The 23,611-nt window shown below is 42.7% G+C and overlaps 1 protein-coding gene across 1 annotated transcript in view; it reads left to right on the forward strand.

Moving 5' to 3' along the window:
* Positions 1–23,344, forward strand: part of C13H8orf48 (chromosome 13 C8orf48 homolog) — a 37,579-nt gene extending 14,235 nt beyond the window's left edge. The window contains exons 7-9 of the mRNA XM_032196355.1: positions 343–433; positions 11,381–11,455; positions 21,377–23,344. Of these exons, the coding sequence (XP_032052246.1) occupies positions 343–433; positions 11,381–11,439 (150 nt within the window). The 3' untranslated portion in view covers positions 11,440–11,455; positions 21,377–23,344. The remainder of the gene's footprint in view (positions 1–342; positions 434–11,380; positions 11,456–21,376) is intronic.
* The last annotated feature ends 267 nt before the right edge of the window (positions 23,345–23,611 follow it).

The following is a 23,611-nucleotide window of genomic DNA, read 5'->3' on the forward strand; positions in this document are numbered from 1 at the left end:
CTTGGTCAGTAGCCAGTGCAGTGTATGAGCTGCATGGCATTATTGAGCTCTCCGTCATCTCTCTTGGCGGCCATCCACAGAAGGTAGGGATGACATCTGGTCTCTAGTGACCAGCATAGCTTTCTGCTCGCCTCCTGTATGGGACAGATCACCGGCCACACTGTTCAACAAAGTTTTTAAACAAGATGTTTTAAAAACCCAGCAAAATTACTCTGATGGGAACAGCCTACCTAGTTGCTCTTGAGGGACTGGATATAGCTGCTGGTGGCAGACCCGTGACACTGGCCGTGTCAAATGGCAGGAACCCAAATCCAAATAATTTTTGTTTCCTTTTTATTTCAGGATGCGCTTACGCTTATAGGAGAAACACTCAGAAGCTTTCCCAAACTTTCAGAGGATCCCAGGAACTTATGGCAAAGGCTGAAAGACAAAGGTCAGAAAACCTGAAGGCCTGAAAATAATAAACATAAGTCAAGGACGTAAAGTGGTGGGAGAGTCTTCTGTGGGCAGATACGTGCTGATTGCCAGCTATTGTGGGTATAACTTGTTCTGTCAGTGATAAATGGAGTGACAGTTTAATATTCTTGCAGGTGGAACCAGATATGCCCAGTGTGCTGGAGTCTGGGTTAAGATTCAACTTTTTACTCAACCCCAGATACAAATGTTGCAATTCTTTGTAATCCAACTAAATATGTTTTTCAAATTATGAAAGCCTGCATTTTCTATTATTAGTCTGACAAGTAATTTACTGGGGGGGGGCTGTGCTTGTGGGATTTCAGAGCAGCTTCCATCCGTAAGAAAAATAAATGATTCTGTTTTCTGGGGCAGGGAGCTGTAATTACTGTGTTTCAGCTCAATCTTTGCCCACTGTATCATGTCAAATTGAAAGTGAGAGTCCCAGGTGAAGGAGAAGAAGGTTGCAAAGTAACAGTAGAAAAAAGTAAAATGAAACAGGGTATTTATAGAACTGAAATAATGAGACTGTAACAGAAATTAATCTGCAATAGCGAGGATGCCAACAGGACATGAAAAGGTAATAAATTAATCTTAGAACCTGTCTGGGATAGCTGTCTACAAGGAGAAAAAACAATATAGATTAAAAATGGCATGAGGTGACAAGTAATATTTTTGGCAGATCTTTAATATAATTTGGTATTTGTTATTTTATGCTATTTTCAAAATGGCAAAGACTGTCTTTCAAATAGTATATCCAGATGAAAGTTTAAGTATTCAGTGCACATCCAAATAAAATGGCTTTATGCTGGGGAGCTCAATGGGCTAAGGAACAGAATCATTATCTGCATTGTAGCCTCAAAAGATACTTGCTGTGCTGTGGGCACAAATGCACCCCACCTTTCTGACCATTGCTGACAGCAAGAGCTCAGTGCCTTGTTCGTGCAGTGACCTTGTGGCCGCTGGACTTGCACGAGTCACAGGTAGTGGCTTTCATCAGTTTTCAGCTTCCTGGTTTCTGTGAATTTAGACCTCTTGATGGCTGTGGAAATCTTGAAGAATATCCTCATCTATGAACCGTGTGAATAAAGGATTTCACTGCTTAATACCTCAATTATTTTTTTTCTATGAAAAATAGGATAAAAACATTTTAAAAACTTTTTTTTTTTTTTTAGGCAAGAATATGTACTGTTGAAGTTGGTTTTGTATTTTATATCCTTTTAATCATTTTCTTGTATAGTCTCATATTGTTCTAAGAGTGCTAGGGGGATGTTTAGCCTCTTATTTTCCCTTCACACAAACAAATGGAAAACCTAAAAAGAAATGTTGGGATGTACAAATAGGCCACCTGCGTCATAGCAGATACCTGCTTTTTGGTGCTTAAAAACCTGTCCTGAATGGGTTCATCCTGAGCAGGTCAGGCCCAATGTGAAAACAATGCAGCCTGGTGCTTCACAAAGCTGGTTGTCATTGCTTCCTTTGCAGGTGATTGTTTTCTTGTAAGCTGGTGGGTTTAGTAGTCCACTGAATATTCCCCAAAGCTTGGCTTTAATTTTTAATTTATCACCACAGGTTGCATAGCTGCTTATATAATGAGAAAGCTCCTGCCTGGTTCTTCTCGTTACTCTCTGATGATTAGAAATGGTTGAATCCCTTAAATCTCCTCCCTTCCAATATTTTAAGCCTATTCTTTTTATATTCTCCATCTCTGCTCCTTAGGTAACTTTGGACTACACTCCCTGTTTCTCTTGAATCTTCCAAAGTCTCTTGTGATGTGCTTAACACTAGGTTAAAGACCCCCAGCACTCCCAGTGAATCCTTGTGAGGGCTGTCACGTATGGAAGTGGTAATTGGGAGCTGGATTCTTTGAAAATGTAATTTTGTTGTTATTGCCAATGAACACATTTTTCACCCCTTTAGAAAACAAACAAACAAACAAAACAAGAAAACAAAACAAAAAAACATCAATAGTAAATTCTGAGACTCGAAAGATAAATTGATTCATTTTATGGGAAAAAAGACATTATGATATTTTGCTTTCAGTACGTAGTTCCATACTGGAAATACTGAAATATTTATTTCCAACTCTTTTGTCAAACCTTTTTGTAAATACGTTGAAGTATGAGTTATTTGGACTAGTGTCTGACAACATTTGTGTCTGTAAAATAGTATTCATACTCCCACTGCACAGAGGCTATACAGTTCTTGTTCGTTTGCATAAATGTCAGAAAGGCATCTCAGGTAGCTCCTCTGAAAAAGTCAAAGCGTATTTTGCTCATGTCTTTGTGTGCCTTTTCCTACTGCTCACTATGGTTCTTTCACCGTTTTTTTAAATCGAGAGTGACTCAGATCTGAGTGTTTGTCTTCTTGTAGCGGCTATTAAGGACGTAGAACAAAATGAATGATCTGGGACTCTAAATAATTTATTTCATAATCCTGAAGTGCTTGAGACTAGAAATCCCAAAATTCTGATGTGCAGGATGCTGGGGGAAGTAGATCATGTCGCTTCTTTTTCTGCTCACAGGAGGTTCCTCCTCCTGTACCTTCCTCAGCAGTGGGTTTTTGGTTTGATCCAAAGAAACCCTGTAAAGCTGTAAGATCAAGATCTTTCTGATCAAGAAATATTTATTAATCTGCTCCCTTGTTGGTGCTTGCTGGGACATAAAAGGAGTGAGGTGGATCAGGGGTGATTCGTATGTTAAGCGGCTGAAGTACTGACAGAAATTAATCTGCCTATTGTAAGAAGTCCTTTTGGAGCTTTTGCCTCCTAGCTTTCATGCTACACATGTTGGCATTAGTTAATCCGAATGATTTGTGACGTGGTACAGCGTGTGAACTTTGCACAGACGTGGAAGGGTTTTTCATGTATATGTTGATATTATATATGCTGATAACTGGTTTTTATTATACTATTCTTTATTGCTGGCCCTTTGGATAAAGTTGTGTTCCTCAAATTACTGTTAGAGCCAGTTTCTTGTGTGCTTTGGCAATGTAATTTCCACTTTTGCTTGCCCCAGGTTTCTCTGAGGAAAAACTGAACCTGGCTTCTAGGCTCAGACATTCCTTAGTCTTGTTCCCAACCATCTGTCAGGGCACAGGACTGTGTACTTGTTTCTCCCCCAGAATCTCACTCAAAATAGGTTTCTAGAGAAACAGAGATCTCCAGTTACCTGTGAAATACGTAGTCACCGAATGCTTGAGCTTGGAAGGGCACCGTATCCACTCACTGCTTGAGCAGGGTTATGCAGAGCAGGTGGGCCCTGGTCCCACTGGCCCAGTAATCCTTCCATTAATCTTGAAACTTTTCTTTGAAGCTATACTAGAAACTGCAATGCTTCAGGCTCCCTTGGAGCCACTGCCTTTTCATAAATCCATCTCCTTGTCATAATTCTGTTGCGTAGCGAGAATTTTTTAAGCACAGCCAATTTGATCAGCTTCCAAGAGGAGGATCTGAACCCTTTTATTCGTACTGGGAGCTTGACAAAAACTGAACTGGTGGCCTTGAGGATGAGGTTTTGCTGCTGGAAGGGATCATGTCTCTCTGTGAAGCTGTTAGCTGACACAGCACCCAGATTCTTCTTCACTAAAAATCTGAATTGTCGCTTTCATGTGACTATTCTAAATTTATGTATGTGGGTATGGAGAAGAGTGCTTTCAGCTATGTATTTTTAAGACATTTGGAAATATACTTGTGTTCTTTAGATTGTGATTTTATTAATATTCAGTATGATTTTCAGTAAACTACTTTTTATTGTCTCTGTTCAATAAGAACTAACCTAGATGCTAGCTATAATAAATGCAAATTGCTACTGCATGCAACAGACTTGTGTTTTGAATGCCCCTGTTTAAAAAAAAAAAAAATAAGGGTGGGGGAAATACATCCATTAATCCTGTGAATACCAAGTTTGCATTGTTTTCATGCAGCTAGCTAACTGTTCCTTTTTGCTGGGCAACTGAGAGATCTTCGTCTGCACCACCAGCAATGTGATCTGTGGGGGAGGCTGGGACATGGGGGGGCCTTTCCCTGCTGTCGGTAAGGTAGGAGCTCCTCTCTCGTTCAAAGTGTCTATAGAATTGGGCAGGGTACCTTAAAAAAACATTATCCAGCATCTAGGCATGGATATTCATTGCTTATTTATACATTTATTTATTTTGTAGTAAAATAGTACCGTTTGTTCTCACATAGACTAGTGTGTATGATCCATAAATACGTTGTAAAATATATCTGTAGCATGTAACAGAATCCTTCAGAATATTCTGTGAAAACTCATATTTTTAGTTGATAGCACTTTAAGAACATTTACATCCTTCATCTTGACATTTTTAAATAAAACATTTTTTGCCTACAGAAGTAAGTTTACAGCATCATCACAGTATTATAGCTTGTTTAAAAATACATAGAGCATCAATGGTAATTGCAAGCAAGCTGTATACTTGAGCAGGGTTTTTGTAATTTTACATGTTTTGTACTTTTTAAAACGATTACATATATTAGTGTTACATCCATCACTTTGTTAGAAAATATTACTTATATATGCTACTCACAATAGAGCTGTCATTTTTCTGTGACATATTACAGGCTATGAAAATAGAAACACACCATTGTATGGTTGCTTTAAAAATAATTACAAGCCTAGTTAAAAAAGTGCGTTAGGCTTGCTCTTGGTAAGATAGGTTCCACTAACGTTGGATGTCTTTAATCCACTTGTGGTTGGAATGCCACTAGCACCTCTCAGCACTGAACGTTCAGTGAAAGAAAGCCTGACTGCCTGCCTGCTAGCAAATTTAGGGCTCGATCCTGCACGCTGTCTGCACGTACCCCTTGCTGAAGACACGGAGAGCTCTTCAGCCACAGACCTTCAGCACCAGGCTGCTACTCGCTGAACATCTGTGAATCTGATTTACTTAAGACTACAACTGGGTTTCCGAATCTGCAGCCAGATGATTGGATCAGTGCAAGGCAACACAACATCAGTGATTTTTAGCAGCTGTGTTGGCAGCATTAACCAAAATCTGACCCTTTGCCTTCCACAGGCCTCTGGGATTTTGAAAGGATGGGAGTACTAGATTTTAATTTATGGTTTTAGTAATACAATAGAGGTTAAAAATACATGATTGTGTTGGTTTTGCTTTGCACAAATGAGACTAAATATATAAATATATATAATAAAGCTGTAGGAAATCTCCAAACTGCTAACAACTCTTAGAAATGAGATAAAACAAGGATATAGTTGCTTGGAAATTTCATAGTTGCCATTCTTTTTATTATTTTCAGGTAATGCAAGAATATTTTGTGTTGGATTTTTTTATTTTTATGAAACAAGTCCAGGCGTGCTTTGAAAAATGCTCTTTTCGTGGTCTTTCTGGTACTCCTCTTGTGCTCTCTGCAGTTTTTTACCTCTCAGTTTCCACTTGTGAAAACAGTAGGTCACTAGGGATGTCATTACCAAAGAGAAAATAATAACCAGCACTATTATCAGTGCAATAGTGGATGAGAGGGACCCCTCTAGCTGCTTAGTTTCAGTGTCTCTTGTTGTGTTTAGTTTAGCAAAGTTCTCATACTCTGTTGAGGCCAGAAGCGTGGGTACAGGAGCTGCTTTGAACTTCGGCCTCATTGGGATTCAGTGGTTGTTCTCACTTGGTCAGTATTCCTGAAGAAGCAAGAGCTATGATTCCCTCGTCACCTGTGGCATTCGGAAGGCAGTTTTCTCCTCGGGTTTTCCAGACATCGATGAGGCTCACAAGTTTTGTTTGCCTTTGAAGCCAGGCAGTGTAGGAACGGCAGCACGTGTCGCCGAGCGCCCAGCACAGGTCATCTACAGCCAGAGCCGTGGAAGCCAGATGCTTACGTGCACTGTTGGCTGCTTTGCTGAGAGGTGTTTGGGGGAGAGGCTGCTTGGTTGACTGCCAGTTTGCAATTCTTTGTTTTCTTGAGCAGATAATTAAAGAAAATCACATCAATTTTCCAGTAACATTGTGGTGGCAGGGCTTATCCTCAGGCTTAAAAGAAAAACAAGCTCTGCAACAAGCGTAGTTTATGTCTTATGAATTCATTCAGTAAGAGGCTTTTTCTTCCCCCAGATATTCCCCAAAGAGTGTGAAATCAAAGGCAGATTTTTTTTGCTGAGGGGCAGGCTTGGTTTTGCTAACATCATAGGCATTAACAAAATCAGCTACGAAACAGGAGCTCTCATGTTAATGATTTTTTTTAATTTTTCCCACTTCTTTGTTATTTGCCCTCAGACTTGGCTTGTCCAGAGAGGATTTTGGTTTGGGTTTTTTTGTCCTTGTTATACTGGAGTTTAGGAGATGTCCTCACTGATTGCAAAGCTGGAACCTGGAAAAATGACCTGGGTAAAAAATGGCATAGTGTTACTTAAGAGGTAAGCTCCCCTAAAGGCAGCGAGCTGTAATAATTCTGACAGCATTTCAAACACATTTAAGTCAGTTGGCTTTGATACACGCTGTGTGTGACGAATTCTAAAAAAATTACTCATATGAGCAGCTCGGGAGCTAAAAGAGCTGGGTTTGCATTATCTGCCCTGTGCCCCACGTTGCAGGTCTTGTCTTAGATTAAAACCCAGCGAGGAATACAGCTGGCCTGTTCTTACTGGTTTCTGCTTCCACTCAGGACAGTAGGATTTGGCCCCGGGTTATTTTAATTGGAGGAGCTGTAAGCACTTTCAAAGCTATTTATTTCAAATAACAGATTGCTCTAAACCCCCTCCACCCTACTCCCAAATGCTTTGAGGCCAAAATTAGGTTTCAAAGATCTTGCAGCATAACTGTTTGTTCGGAGATGCTCTGTTTGATAGGATGCAATTGTAATTCATCCTCTTTATAGAAATCTGTGGTTCATCCCACTCAGGCTAAGGTCTCTTTTACTAATTAGCAGCATTTTCAGCAGCACATTCTTGTTTGTAATAAAGACTGTTTACTATAAATTAGCATTCTGTTGATGTTAAAAGATGTAAATGAGCAGTTCTTGCCAGTTTGGAACAATATGTTCACATAGTCAAAAATAAATGTTGGTTTTAAAGAAAGTTTAAAAGCCAGATTTTACTGTAGTTTAAGACAAAAAAAAAAAAGTGTTTGTAAAGCTGATGGAAAGTTTTTCATGTAAGAAAACAAGTGCAACAAACCATAACTTTAATGAATGTCTACATATTGTATTACTGGCAAGGGGTATATCAGGAGGTTATGGGCAATAGAATATTTTAGTACTACTTAGTTAGTTTGTTATGTATTGCAGCAGCTTTGTCAGGTAGCCTGAAGAAAGAAACTTCAAGAAATGAGTTGAAGAAACTGAGTAAATGCCCTTGTGGTTTATGGAGTAGCTAAGTGTCCACCACCCACATGAAAGTCCAGGAGGGTGAAATGTCTCAGCACTAATGAAATTCAGATCTCGTCATACTTGCCTGAACCTGTATCTCATCTCATCTGTATCCACAGCTATCAGATTCCTACAGGGAAAATGTAAAATCATTAGGCATCTGGTACTGGACAGCACTGTTCCAAAAACGCGAGTGGATGTTATTTGTAACTCAATTTCACTCTCAGCTCAGGTACACATTTTTCAGATAGCAACAAAAATGCTTTTAAAATCTAAATCTGCCAAGTGTTGCTTGTACTTAGCTGCATTTGGGAAGAAGGAGGCTGCTTTGATGGGCTTCAAAACAGATTGACTGAGGGTTCAGTTTGGTTTGGCTGTAGTCTACAGCAGAGCCACAATCAGTATCTGTTACCACTTCTTTTTAGTATGTTTTACTTTTAAGCCTCTTGAGGGCAAAGAATGCTTCACCCAGTCCTGATATTACTGCATTCTTATCCAGTGAGGGCTATGGTATCATCTCTGCAATAATGGTGTGGCGTGCTGTATTTGAAACAGAACAGCAGAAGGAAGAAAAGCTGAGCTTTCTAATCCACGCTGCACTTTGTATCGCACGTGCAAGGACCACAAGGGCTTGAGGAGAAGTTGACAGAATTTGTGAATCAACAGCTGCTTGCACAAATATGTGCCAACAGCAAAGATTTGGTTATTACTACCATGGGAACCCCATCTGAGGACCAAGGACTGCTAGGGAGAGCTGGGATCCACCTAACCAAGTGGGGCCAAAGCATCTTTGCCATAAGACTGGCTAGCCTGGGGGGAGAACTTGAAACTAGGAACGAGATGGAAGTGAGATGGTGACCCCCAGGCAAGTGATAGCAGGCCAGGTTGGTGAGCAAAGGGTGCAGGGTGATGTGGGCCAGAGACTGAAAAGGGGCTCTTCTCAGGTGTCTGCACACAGGGAGCAAGTGCCAGGAAAGCTTTATGGGAGAGGCTTTCAGCTTTTCTGGGAAATGAGCATGACTGGGTGCTGATCCAGAGGGTCTGGGTGCTTGTGCATACAGCGTGGAGGAGAAATGTGAGGACTGAGGTCTTTGTGAAGTTACAAGGCGATGAGCTCAGTGCGTTCAGAGATGGCTTACATGACCAGGGTGCTGCCGTGGATGGATACGAGGCCCTCAGGAACGTAAAATGCTGGTAAGGTCTTCCTAAATGCTAGGAATCCTAAAGCTGGAGCCCCCGGAACTGTGGCTGAGCATGTGTAAGGAGGCAGTGGAGAGCTTGTGGGTCAGGATTAGAAGGCAGATCACCAGGGGTGGCGTTGTGTCTGCTGTATCTGTTGTGGGTACCTGCTACAGACTGCCTGACAGGGAAGAAGCTCTTGCAGAGGACTTCCTCGTGCAGGTGGAAGATTAATTTTGTTGAAAGGCATGTGTCTTTATGGGGGACTTTAAGCACTCTGGGTATCTGCTGGAGGAACAACACAGCAAGCCACAAGCAGTCCAGGAGATTTTGGGGCTGTGCTCATGATAACTGCCTGACACGGGTGATGCAGGAGCCAGTGAGGCTCTGCTGGACCTCATATTTGCGGACAAGGAAGAACTGATTGGGGGTGGTAAGGCTGGGGGCAGCCTTTGCTGTGGTGGCGATGAGGTGACGGAGCTTCAGTATCCTGAGAGGAGGGAGCAAGGCAAATTGCACGATCACGGCCTTGGTCTTCAGGAGAGCAGGCTTTGGCCTGTTCGGGGACCTGCTCGGAAGATTCTGATGGAAGATGGACTTTAAGAGAGAAGTCCAGGAGAGCTGGCTGACTTGCCAGGATCATTTCTTCCAGACTCAGAAAGAGTCCATCCCAAAGCGCAAGGAATAAAGCGAAGACACGGGAGGCCTGTGTGGATGAGTGAGGAGCTCCCAACAAAGCTGGACCAGAAAAGGGGGCGTGCAAGTGGTAAAAGCAGAGAGGCGACTGTCTGAGCACGCAAGGGTCAGGTTGGGAAAGTCAAAACTCATCACAAGATGAATCTTGAAAAGAATGTAAATGGCAATGCCTCTTCTGCAGCAGAGAGGTTAGGACAGATGTGGACCTGCTCCCGCTGAATGGGCCAGGGGGCCTGGTGAGCAATGAAGAGGCACTCAGTGACTTCTGTGCTTCAGTCTGTGTGGGGAAGAGTCACCCTCTGCCATCCCAGCCCCCCGGGACCAGCGGGAAAGTGTGGCACGGAGAGGACTTAACTTTGGTATGGGAGTACTGAGTTAGGGAATGTTTAAACAAACAGCTGAACCTTGTGCCCAAATGTGCGTTGGGGGCCACCCAGCTGGAAAGCAGCTTTGCAGAAAAGGCCCTGGGGGGCCAGGTGGACGCTGAGTTGAACAAGAGCCAGCAGGGAGCTTTTGTAAAGGTCAGGGGCACCGTGGGCTGCATCGGGAGGAGCATTCTCAGCAGGTTGGGGAGGTGGTTGGTCACTTCTACACAGCTCTGGAGAGACCACAGTAGTGGTAAATGTAATAGCGTAACTCAGATTGCAATGTCCTACTGAGATCTTGGTTTCTGAGACAGAGGTGGACCTCTGGTACCGTGCTTCAATCTAGAGAAGACTTCCTATTATCCTTAATCACTGTATTTACACACACGTACACAGAGTGCACGTTTCGAGTTTCCATCCACAGCGTCAACACGTTCTCGTGAGGAAACTTTCCATTAAAAAAAAACAAATGTTCTTCAATAGCTGTGCCCTAATTTAATTCAAATAGATCGTAAATTATTCTTACATTATTGGGTTGTTTTTATGTGTGAGTCACAAGTCTTCGGTGTATTTTGTCTGAGCGTTAAGAACATGCAAACTAATATCTCAGGAATGTGCATATTTAATTCCCATTAACATTTAATAACATATTAGAATGATTCAGGTATTTAAAAAAAAAAAAAAAAAAAAGCTTTTTGTCCTGGAAGAAACTTATCATGAAAGTGTATTAAAATATCTGCAAGCTGAGTGCATGGTATGTGCCCTTACCTAGAGATGGACTTTGCTACCATGGCTCGTATTTTCATACCTTTCTGGTATAGCAAGCTAATATGTAAAGTGAAGTGTAAAATATGTAAAGTGAAATAGGAAGTATGGAAAGTGAAGTACCACTTGGCATAAGCTGTGAAGGCCAAAATCTGCTCCTTGTTTTGTAATGTCCTTGTGATGGCCGTTGTCTTTCCCCTTGTTTTCCGAGTTTGATCTCTGAAAGTTTCATGCAATTTACATGAGAGAAACGAAGGAAATCACAGGGACAAATTGATCTCAAAGATTAATTCCGGTTATTGCTATCAAATGCTGAATTGCTGAAAAGAGAGATGAATGTGGATCAACAGCCTTTTTTGATTTCACTGAGCCTCCTACCATTTTACATGGGCAAAACTTGTCTCTGTTTGATAGCGACTTAGTAATTAATAATACTACTATTTGTGTTATATAAAAAAGAATACTGACAACTTATATTGAATCCTTAAATAAAATCAAGATACTGGGTTGGAAAGCCAGGCTTATGTGGAGTTTTAGTTGCCAGTGCTTTTTTCTGTTAGGATAACTGTTTTCTGATTCTTTGTTGCAGCTGAAGGAAGGACTGAGCTCTGTGAACGTCCAAAATCTTCAGCTTTGTTGGAAGGATGAGGGCCAGAAATTACAGGTGAGGTGCTGTGGTTTTGGTGTTTTAATAGGAAGCCGATTGTACATACCTAACCTTTAGGTTAACTCAGACTTCTTGTCTGTGACTTTCTGGTTTCTTTCCTTGAGGGAGAAAGGTTGACAACCACATCTAAACCAGTAGTGAGCAAGGAAATTTTATGATACTGTTCTCAAATGAACATAAAAACATCTTTTTAAAGATCCATAGCATAAAACTATAAACCTGCTCCTTGTGAATTAATATTAAAAATCTCTGATTCCAGTAGGAGAATCTTTGGTTGCTGTCGTGTGTATCTCTTTCAAGTACTCATGCATACACACACACTGCATTTTCAAATCAAATGCTGAATTCCTTCTAGCGTTTATATCATCTTTAATATGTATTGGCTTTCTAATGTAGTTTCAGGCTTTCTTTCTTTCTGCCTTCAGCTTGCTTGTAAATTTTTCTGCTGCCTTTCAAAGTGTGTTTTCTGTTTTTTATTGCATTACAGAAGAATGTGCCTCTTTTCTCCCGATTTGCATCTTTTTGATGTGAAAACATTTGTATGAAATGTATCATGTTCTAAACCTGATATGTAAATGATTCTTTTCTCTTCCTCCAGAGCTAGTGTAGCAAGACATCTACTAATACACTTGTGCACAAAATTGGAGATGAAAGTCAGAGTGGGAGTGAGAGCAAATGAAAGTGGGGACAAGGAGGGAGGGAGGAACGGGAGAAGGATAGAAGGGAGGAAGGACTTCAAGAAGCACACAAGTAGCAAGTCTGAAATATCTCACTGTTTCTTTACTGTATCTTCTAGAAACTCTTGTGTTAGAACCAAGGGCCAGATTTTATGGGTGTTTTAAATATGCATATAAGTCCACCATAGCTGTTTTCAAAATGCCTATGTATACTGGTACACATCTGTCTATCTCTGGGTGCTCAAAACACGTTTGGAAATCCTGAGCTTTCAAGTCTGCAAAGTGCTGCTCAGCTTTCAGCTGAGAGCCAGCTAGGCTTCGTACTTCCCAGTAGGTTCTGTGTCCTTGAGGGTATGGGCTTAAAGAATAAACCTTGGGTTGGTAAAGCACAGCAGCCCACTGTGGGTATGGTTGTAATGTGTAACCAGATTCGTAGGTGTTAAACACCACAGAGTTATTGGAGAGATCCTAAAATGAAAGGACCCGGCTTCTGGCTTTGTCTTCCTTCTTAATCTAAAACCAAAATCCAAAACTGATCTAGACTAAATTTTATACTTAATCATTCCTTAGGAACTTAATTTGCATAATACCCTTGCTATGATATAACAGGCAACTTAAATGCAGATTTAAGCAAGTCAATTAGTCTTTTAATTAAGGCTGTAAAATTCTGCCCTAGTCTCTTAAAATGCTTTACCCTATTTATATCCTGGTGAGCAAAAAAAAAACCTCTGCTTTTAGTTGTTCAGCCTGTTCTGTCTGCTGGAAATACAATGTGAGTGTTCCTGACTGTCTGATGGCTTTGTTTTGAGGTTTTCCCCTCCCTGATTCAGGAGGAGGGAAAGGCTGCAAGTTTTGGAAGCGCTTGCAAAACCTCATTCCAGCATTGATCAGATCTGTAAGTCAACAGAAGATTTAATTAAGGAACGATATCTGTTGGGATCCTGATTGTCCTTAAAGCAATGATAGGCTCAGATAACTTTGAGGGACAGACTGGGCATGACAAAAGAAGTGACTTTAGGCCAGATCCTGATACCCCCTTACCTCTGCACTGAGGGATGCTGAGCAAACAGCCTCCATGGATCCAGGTGGAAGTTGCAGGCTGTGAGCACTACTCAGGACGTTTGCTTTTCAGTTATTTCAGAATAACTGCTGTGGTCAGGTGTCTCTGCTTAATGTGGGCTGGGACTGAATTTATATTCATTATTTACATACTATTTGCCTGGGCCTATATGAACCTATATGGAGCTACTTCTGGTGTGTGTTTTTTTTTCTTTTTCTCAAGGTTTTAATTTTAATTAAGTCATTGCTGAAGTGTAGGGTAATTGTAGCAACAAACTTGTTGTGTTGTAGACTTAAACTCTCTGAAACTGATATTTATCCCACTGATTTTATTGGTGCCTTCTCGTGATAGTGTAAGATGCTCATTTGGTATAGCTGTGATTTGATAAATGCCAGCAGCTTTTCAGGTTTGATTGCAGCCTTCTTAAAACTGCATGTTTTGGTAAGCACTGGGTTTTGTGTGTGCAAAGTCCAAATCCTTCCAGATGCTGCTGATGCCTGTTACCAGGAAGAAACTGCAAGTAAATCTCGTAGACTGAATGCTTGACAAATTCTCTCCTCAAATCAATGCTGGCAAAATGTACCTGTGATACATATTTTAGCTGCTGCGTCTATATAGTGGTGTAAAGAAAGTTTATCATCATGATCAATGAAATCCTAGCATACCGTTTTTAGGGTAGCTTTGAAACTGTGCATTAAATGGTCCCAATGGACGTGCTGGCTGAGGCTTAGGAATGCTGTAATAAAACACATTGGGAAGAGATGCAGGGTCTTACTTCTTTCAGGTGCGTGTAGCTGGGGAAGGGGTTGGAGTTCTGTTTTTTTCCCTCTTGAATTTGGGAAACAGTGCTTGTTGTATCATGGGGCTGTTCTCTAAACAGTTGAACAGATCTGTTCCTTCGTGAGGTTCACTTAGAAACAGTTTTTTAAAATGCAGTGAAGCCTATGTTGAATTTTTTTTTCAAAGCAGCACTCAATATACCTCTTTTCAGAGGATGGATTTTGCAGATAAGCCACCTTTTGTTTTTCCTAATAGAGGAGGCAATCTCACAGCAGCAGCTGAAAAGTGTATCCTATAAAATAGGGATTCTTCTTTTCCATTTGAAATTTATTTCATGGTTAACTTTTTTGCTAATTTAGTTCATGTTCATTTCTTTCGCACAACATTTTCCCCTGCTCTTCCCACACTCCTTTCAAAATCAGGGGCAATTACAGTCTGTGATTGCAGAGGCAGGCTGTAAATTCTTCCATTAGTCTATATTTTAAATGTTACTCTGGGAAAACACAAATCCCGAGGTACAAACAATTCCCTAGCCTCCACTGGTACTTAAATTCACTCAGTGTTTTTTAATTTTTGTCTGTTTCCAGGGCCACTTTGTCATAATGCTCTGCATTACATTTTTGGGGTCACAAGTACTCACCAGTCAAGGTCCAAGTGGATTGTTTAATTGTTCTCTTGAGTTACAGGGTAAATGAAAACTTGAAAGCAGTTTAGAGCTGAATTAAAATGAACAGAACAAAATCCTAAGAAGCTTCATAAAATAAGATTTTAAGACAATCAGTGGCTCTTTCATTACATTCTCATTTGCTTTGCAGGTGAAGGGAGGTTCTGATTCTGGGCTAATTGGCTATAAAAGGGGGATGAACAAAAGACGTCTGCTTTTTTATCCCCCTCCCGCCTCCTTTTTTAATCTTTCTTCTTTTTTTCTCTTTCCCTACTGCTAGTAAGGGATGTAATTATGGATGGGACACTTAGCAGCCTTTGTCTTGGATCTGAAATCTGCCAAGATTGAAACTCCCACAGGGATAGCTTGCTTTTTTTTTTTTTTTTAAACATGTCAAGGAGCAGAAGATTGCCTGAACATTCAAGTGCTCGTCCAACTCATTTAAAAAGGAAACTCTTCTCCTTCCAGCCAGTATGTCTGTTCTTGATGAATAGTCACAGTCTAGGACTACAATACCTTCAGTACGCAGGGAATTTCATCTTTAAAATTGTGCAAGAAAAATACGAAGTTAAAAGGTGGGAGGGAGCAGAGAGGGATGGACGGTGGAGTGATGAATGTCATTTTAGATGCAGCTACTTCGTACGGTTCTGGACTAAGATCCCATTTATTTCCCCCCAGCATGGACTGGGACAGCGTTTGTCAAATCTGGGAGTTGTAGGTAAGCAGTGAGCACCCCTCCTGCTCCCTGCCCTCTTCTCCACTCTGACAGAATTAAAGCACGGGGACCTCTGGGGGTAACGAGCCGGTGTGCAGTGAGCTGGTCCCTGCACTGAGGCTAGAGGAGCAGTGGGGGAGAAAGGAAGGGAGACTTTTCTTCGGTCATTCAGCACTTACTAGTGAGGACTGACTTTCCTTTCAGCTTGAAATCACAACCCAGACAGGGGAGAAGTTGTGTGAAATGCAGCTGAGAGGAGTTAATGCACCAGAGAGCGGTGGGTGCACGGCTTGAGCCGTGGCTGGAAGGGGACGCGGGGGCGCGGAGGGGCACCCCAGGGTGAGCTGCACCCACCAGGTAGGAGCACGGAGGGGGCGGGGGGCTCCTGTTTGTGCACCAGGGGGCCGAGTGCCATGGGTGGCTGAGGGGGAGGCTTGGTGTGCGTGCAGGGGAGTGGGAGGCGATGAATGGGAAAGGCTGAGGGCTACCTGCAGCCCCCCGAGAGATGGGGAGGAAGATGCACAGCGAGAGGAGCGTGTGCATAGGGGAGCTGGGGTGCCCGAGCGAGCACCTTTGGTGGCCCTGTGGGGAGTGATGCGTGCTGCCTCCTGCTCGGACAGCTGCTGGGAGCAGGGGAGAGCTGCACGAGTGGCCCCCGGCCAGGCTGGGGCTCCTGGCTTAGGGGACAGCCAGATGGGTGGCGTGGTCCTGGGCACCGCGCCGGGCACCCAGCGGGTGCTGTGCTGTGCCCGGTGGGAGGCTGCAGAGGGCTGGAGCAGGATGAGCTGTGCCCAGCGAGGCACCTGCATGCCCAGCCAGGCAGAGGGCAGGTCTGCAGCAGGCGCCTTCAGATGCTGGGGCTTTATTTTTTAATTATTTTTTTTTGCTGCTGCGCTTTGCGCCCCGTGCTGGGAAAAGCAGCTTCATCGGGAAGGCAGCTCGTTAGGTGGATTCCCTCAGCAAGAGGCTCACGCCTTTGGCATAACAGGGAAGGAAAGGAGGCTTTTGACTGTCTATTAAAAATAAATATAAAGAATTGCGACTGCTGCCCCTTCCCTCCCTCCTCCTCCTCCCGACGAGGCTCCGGTTCCGCACAAAGGATTCATCACAGCCATGCAGCACTCACCTTCTCCGGCCACATCGTCCTCGGCCCGCTGGGCTCCTCGCAAAAAAGGGGGAGTGAGCAGGGGCTGGCAAGGCTGGGAGCCCCTGCTGAAGGCTGGCATGGAGGTAGCCTGCACCCTGGCTAAGTGGCCAGCCTCATCGCCCTCCGTCCTGAAGGCAGCCGGTGCCGAGCGGGCGCCTGGGTTGTGCTGCAGATGTGGGGAGGGTGGGACGGCTCCGCGCACCCGCTGCCTCAGCAGCACTCGCTGCTCCCAGCCAAATTTTTCAACTTTATTTAGGGGGAAGAAAGGATCACATGGGGAGGCTCACCGAGCTGGGAGGAGCGTGGCGGTGCAGAATCAGGTCACTCGCATAAAAACCCGGGAGTTAGTCACAGGCACAAAGATTAATAGTGTTAGCATAATCCAGGCAGAAAAAGCAGGCTGAGACAAAGACGAGAGGTGCTTATGGGATTTAAACGCTTCTGTTTTGCTCCCTTCTCTGTGTCATTAAGCAGGGTAATCTCTTGGTCCTTTTATCAGGTGAGTTTTCCTAATTGAGTAAGAAATAGAGCAGAATATAAAAGAAATCTTTTTGGCTTCCAAATGATTTTGAGCACGTTCCTCTTGGCTGTCAATCTGGTGTTTTCACAGGCTTTTTTTTTTTTTTTAATACCTCAAATGCTTGGTTTGTCTCTACCCTGCTGTGCTGTATTGATTTAGTCCTGATAAATAGATGCTACGGACCCATTCCAAAACACCCTCGTGCCCACATAAAACAACCTAGGGTTGGATAATGATTTCTGACTCCAAGCTTTATTTTCTATCTCTAGCTCAGACAAAGGCAGGAAGGCTGCTGCCTGATCCCATATTGTCCCACTGGCTGAGAATGAAGTTTCTGCAGCGCCTTTTTCTGATCTGCCTGTCATTCATTAATAGATGGCAAAGCTCCCGACAGGAGCAGAGGTAAAACAAAAGCTGTCCCTCGGTGCCGAATTGCTGCTCGCTGCCAGGACTGCAGCAGGAAGAATCATGCGACTTTCAGTATCTTTGTTTCTCTAATTATCAGTTGCGCATTCAAAAAGCCCGTGATGGATTCAGGTTATTTAGAGGCCAAAACTCAAACGTGGGTTCCTAACTGTGGTTACGGAAAGACGTCTCTATCTTGTGAAGAAGTGGGCCTGACTTTTATAGGTGCTAAGCAACTGTTCTTCTGCATTCCCATCTGCCTTTACGTCACATCCCACCCTCTGCCACCTTCCTCGTTGTCCACGCTTTTTAAAAGGCATTAACTTGGGAAAATAGGCTGCCTTGTTCTTTGCTTGCAGAAGCATCCTGCCCCAAAGAAGCTGGTTATGTGGTACCAGACAAAGGGAAAAGCAGTAGCCAGGTGGGTTGCCACTTTGAAGGCACGACGCCCAACGTGTCCACTTACCATAGAGCTACAGGAGAGCTGGTCTGCTGCGCACCCAGAAATGACTGTCATCTAATGAGTGGCACCTGCCTACAGAGTAGGTATCCTTCCTCCAGTCTGCAGAAAAAAAAATTAGCCACCTTTGGCATTTAAAGGCTGAAACAGGCAAAATGTTGATTCCTGGCAAGGTAATGAAGGGCTCAGTGCAGCCCGTAGGAGCCTCTGGACTGGAGGTGATATCCGTCAGGATACCACACCAAGAAAAGCAGCCTCGTGTCGGCATAAATCAAACTATGGAGCTCTGAATTCTGTGGTGTGCAGCGCGGTTCCCTGCTGTGTTAGCCTTAGGGTGCAGCTGAGGCTCCTTGCTCCCATTTCCCATGCCCTGCCTGCTTACTGGGGGTCTCCTAAAGGAATTGGGGGAGTGCAGCTGCTGAGAGTGGAGGAGAGAAGAATTGCAGTTGGTTCCTTTATAGGGCAAATCAATGGAGTGGAGGAAAAAGCACTTTACATCTTTACTACGATATAGATGTACTGAAAACGCAGCTTGAAACTGTCCCTGTGCTTTAAATTCAAAAATGGTGTATTTCTGAGCTAGTCTTGCAGAGAACCTGGGTTTTATTACCTGGAGATTGACCTCTGTGTATAATTTTCATTTCAGGTGGACAGACAATTGCTTTTCAACAGAGTTGTCATCCATTCTCTAAGGGTAGCTAGAGATATTTCCTTTGGTTTTATCCTTTAATAATTTCTCTGTTTTGTCAGATAGCAATGAAAAATAAGAAAACATGCCTAACAGGCTTCTACAGGTCTGGTTAGTCCTTATTTATATTTTCATCCCCCCAGTTATTTTTTTCTTACTGACTGAAGTTTTCTCTCATGTGTTTTAGAAAGCTTCCTTTTTTATTTCTTTTTTACACACAGCTTCTTAGCGAATATCTTATGTCAGCTGGGAAAGCTATATATAAAATGTGTATGTAAACGTACACAGAGCTTTCTCTCTCTCACATATACATATATATGCATGCACAGTCAATCAATATATATATATATAGATATATATATGCAAAGCCCAGGCAATACAAATTTCTACCACTTTGTATTAGTGCAAAGGTATCTTTTTCCTCTATTTTTATTTATGTTTAACTTTCCCCAATATTTTTGCCTAGGAACTCGTAAGTAACCCAGTATGGAATGTCTGAAAATGGTCCAATATATTTTAATGCTATATCGGGTCTTTTTTTCAGCTACTGGTCCTTAATCCTGTATGTCTCATAAACTGAAATTTCTCTCACTGTCAGATTTAGCACTTCCTGAATCTCTTCTGCTTCAAGGCGTGGAACTGGTCAGAAGCTGTATCAGACATTATGAAGGCTGTAGCTCTGTCAGAGGGTTATTGACCAAGTACAAGACCAGTATTTATGTGGTATAGCTCTGTCTCCTCCAGGAAAACACATTTTCCAGGAAATCAGTGGTTCAGTAGATGCTTCATGTCATGGTTAGGCCCACAGATCCAAGTCAGTAGTGACATATAAACACCCAGCTCCCGCTGAGTTAGGCCAAAGTATCTCTGAGCTTGTGTATCTCTTGACAGTAAATGCTATTGGAGGTTCAGTGGAGCCATCAGAAAGGCCACAAAATGCTCTGATGGTAATTGAAGGGATAGGAACGAAATGAACATTTGTAACTCCTTGAGAACTTCTTCAAGCTTTGAAAAATGGCCCAAAGCTTCTCCCCCAGTCTGCAGTGCAACGCTTCTTATTCATCACTGCAAAGTCTCTGATGGCCCAGTCGGATTGTTGACATTTCCGTCGCTGCTTCTATTTTAAATGTTATAATTAGTAATTTTTCATGCTTCCGGATTGTCCTTTCTCTTAGAAATTTAAACTACAGTGATAAATTGAAGCACATCAGATACCAACATAATGTAGGTACCTGATACAAAGAGATTACTCCCAAGGTAATGTTTTCTCTCTTCCTACCTCCAGTGCTTATATTGTTGTCAGAGATCTCATTGTGGAGAGATTGAAATAAGACCATTACATGTAATAGGTCACCGTTTCACCTTGATGCAGTGAGAACGGATTTAGAACTGAGCAGGCAGACATTTAAAATTTTTTATATTTATTATATGTATATTATTACAAGCAAAATTTCTCATTGTAGCCAGGCCATCAAATTCCTCTTCGTCTGATCAAGTTATAAACATGGACTGTAGTGGAAGAGCAAAGAGCAAAATTTATTACCAAACATAATGAAATGAATCTGCATTATGCAAAAAGTCTCGGTGCTTGTATTCAGTGCTTTCTTTTCATCAGTCCGAACTAGGAAGTTTGATTTTATGAGGAGAGATAAAAATTTATTTAAAACCTCAGTTAACAGGCTGTTTCCTGGATGAGCACGTAACGTAAAAATGGCATACCACGGTAAAGCTGAGGAAGTAAATTAGGAATTCCTAATTAATCGGTACCATTTTTGGAGGGTAGGGAGAAATGCAGTGACATTGGAAGGCATCGCAGATGGTATTATCGGAAGGAAATGATTCTGTGTGTAGCATGTTGTTCTGTAGAACTGGTTGGTGCAAACTTCCACTAAGGTTGAAAGCCTCAAAGGATTTCAGTGAAAGTGTCAATGGTAACGTGGTAATGAGAGCATCCATAATTACAGGAATTTTTGTTGTGGCCTCCATTTGTAAGGTGCACGCTGCTTTGCAACTGGAAAGAGCAAAGTCCCTTTTGAGCAGGTTTCCTGTTCTGGCTTTTCTCTGTAAGCGTGAAAGCATTTTTAAAAGCATCTGGAACCAACCAGTGTCAGGACACTGGGCTACACAGACACGTTTGATCTGTGCTGTGATTTTAGTTTTCTTACCGTGAAGCAGTTCTGGACTGTCCTCACATTTCATGTCTACTAGGTGAGGAATAACTTTGGGTTTGGCAACAGCAATATAAATCTAGGATTTGCCAGTGAGGTCAGCTCCTGCATATAGTCCTGGCCTAGCAGGTAAAGAGCCAACACATTTCTTCTACAGGATCAAAACTCTCCTGCAAACGGCTTGAATCACATAGGACTGTTCTGGAAGTGTGCAATACAATAAGCACACTCTGATGCACGCAGGATAGGTACATCTTTTCTCCCTCTGCTGTACTGCAAAGGTCAGAACTGTTAAAGAAGCTGTTGTGATCTTTGAAATGACTTGGAGAAATCCCAGAATAGATCTCTAACTTGTCACTTCTTGGATTTTCTTTTGTTGCCTGCCTTGCCTCCTGTGGAGTGCCGGTTAAATTTAACCACCAGCCGTGTCTCTGGACAATACCTCCCAGTCGTGAAGTAGAGGCCTGCTCTCGTCAGTGGACTTCTGTGTGCTATACATATCCCTCCCGTGTTTTGTTTCTTCTCCAGCTCCACCCCTCTTTTAAAATGGAAATAGAGAAGCTTTCAGAGTATGAGAAGGCCGTGCTCAGCACTGGGCAGACCGAGGCTAACAGTCTTTTTCCTTCTCTTTCAGTAGGAGACCAGCAGCAGCTGCCCCCCACTGACGTTGCCTGGAAGCCCAGCCGGGAGGCGTTGTGGCCCAGCTCTTCTGCGGGACTGCAGGAAAAGGGAGTTTGGTCAACTCCACATCTCCGTCTCTTTATCTTGCTTCTACCCACCCATCTATTTGGAAACGTTTTGTCTTAATTAACAGAGGAGGAGCTTGTTGTATCTCTGGGACAGTCCCTAGAGGAAGGAGCTGTGCACTGCTGGGTTCAGTGGTTGTTCTGATGGCACCAGCTTGAGAGGAGCCCGGAGTTAGGGCACCAAGAATGCTCAAACCACTTTAATTCTCCCCTGCTTCTGGAGAGCAGCTGTGTGTTTGTATTCTGGTGTTCCTTGCATCATTTCTTTTGAAGGCTGAACTAGCTGTACCTGCTATTTGCTTCTACCCACAGCAACCCATGCCACCCTCCCAACACATTTTCTCTTATGCTTCGGGGGCAGTCTGCAAACAGAAACTCTGTGTTTTCTGCTTCCTGTGCATCCGTCTCTGTCCTCCCTTCCCATGCCAAGCAATCTGTATGCCTTCCCTTAGCACTTGACTAATTATCGGTTAACTCTTCTGTTCCTGAGCTTTCCTCAAGCTTTTTGCTTCAGCTCTGCTTTTCAGTTGCAATTGGTCGGTAGCAGTTTGCCAAACGTAACGCTGTCAGCTGTCCATGTCTCCAGCTTTTTTGGTCTTTCCTTCTAAGGTATTAGTGCTTCTAGTCCTGAAGGGTGGAACTGAAAGCTGACAGTGGTAACGTTTGTCAACATTTTTTTTTCCCCCTCTATTAAAATTTATGCATGTTTGGCCAAGTTACACACACTAGCACAGTGCAGACAGTGAGTTGTTCTAAAAAGTTATCGCTAGCCTGTGAGGATCAATAGGCTGGTGTCCTACATCTTATGGCAAACAGCCTCCTTCCGAGGGCAGCTGCAGGGAGAAGCCTGGTTTAGTCGCTCTGAATTGACCATAGAGGAACCAGCTCTCTCTGGGCAGCAACAGGAAGGTCAGGAAATTCGGTTTTCTAGAGCAATGTAGAAGCCTTGTGGACAGCCTGCCCTTGTGGACAGCTTTCATCTGCACTGCTTATTCTCTTCATAACCACGTCGCTGAGTCTCACTGTTAACACAGTTAAATGCAGTCTTGGAAAACTTGATTTAATTTCCGCCTTTACTACTGAGATTCTAATGCCAAGATGCTGAAAATGAGATCTTTGTGAAGTGTTCATTAGCTGCATGTTCCCCATTTTCTGGATACTCAATGTAAGGTGGTATCTGATTTGCAGCAGATCTGCATACTTAGGTCTTCAGCTGGAACTGAGGTTTCTGCATTTAAAGCACCATATAATGTTAAGCATGCTACAAAAAGAATGCTCTCATTTTCCAAATTGGATATCCACATTAATGAATGCTTTTACAACACAGAAACTTTCTAATCGCTTTTTCAACAGTGTATCCAGATCAAATGGAAGCATTGGGACAATAAATTAATCAAAAATGTATTACTAATGTGTACCTTTAGAAAAGCCATTAATACATTTATCATGTGCTCTCAGAGTAGAGTTGGAGTTTGGTGAAACAAAGTGGGTTAAACTAAGCAGAGATGAAATGATCTTGTTCTATAATAAAGCATTCAATCAGGGAGCTGTTCAACTGTTTCTGAGTAACCCCCTGTGGAGGCAAGCCATCAGAAATGGGCTACGCGCTAAACAACAAGAAGAAAACAAATTCTGAAAAGCTGCTCATTAACTGAGAATCATCCACCCTTCACACTGAACGAGGCAAGGGTCCCGTGGAAAAAATAATGTGGTCATGTAAGTGAAGGCAGCAGCGCACTGCATAACGCAAGAGATTCAAATGAAGGTTGCGTTGGCAATTTTAATTCTGCAATTTCTTAACTTTTGTCTATTTGACTTAGCATTCTCTATAATGTTCTTTTAACTTGGAATATTGTGTGTAATATATATAAATGTTGTTTTTAAATAAAACTGGTTTGTCTCCAAGGCATGTCATTTTCACACTGCCTGCTGTCACCATTTCTAAAGGAGAAGCAGCTGGTGTGCTAAAAGAAGTTATGGACTTTGAAATCCTGCAAGGTTAGGAACTGAGTGGTTGGAGGGAGATATTTACAGAAGATGTCATCTTTTTTGGTCTGCTAGATTACTCCCACTGTTTTCTCCATTGTGTTTAATGGAGCAAAGTGTAAACATTTGCTGTGGGG

The sequence above is a fragment of the Aythya fuligula genome, chromosome 13 (genome assembly GCF_009819795.1).
Source record: "Aythya fuligula isolate bAytFul2 chromosome 13, bAytFul2.pri, whole genome shotgun sequence".
Classification (NCBI taxonomy): domain Eukaryota; kingdom Metazoa; phylum Chordata; class Aves; order Anseriformes; family Anatidae; genus Aythya; species Aythya fuligula.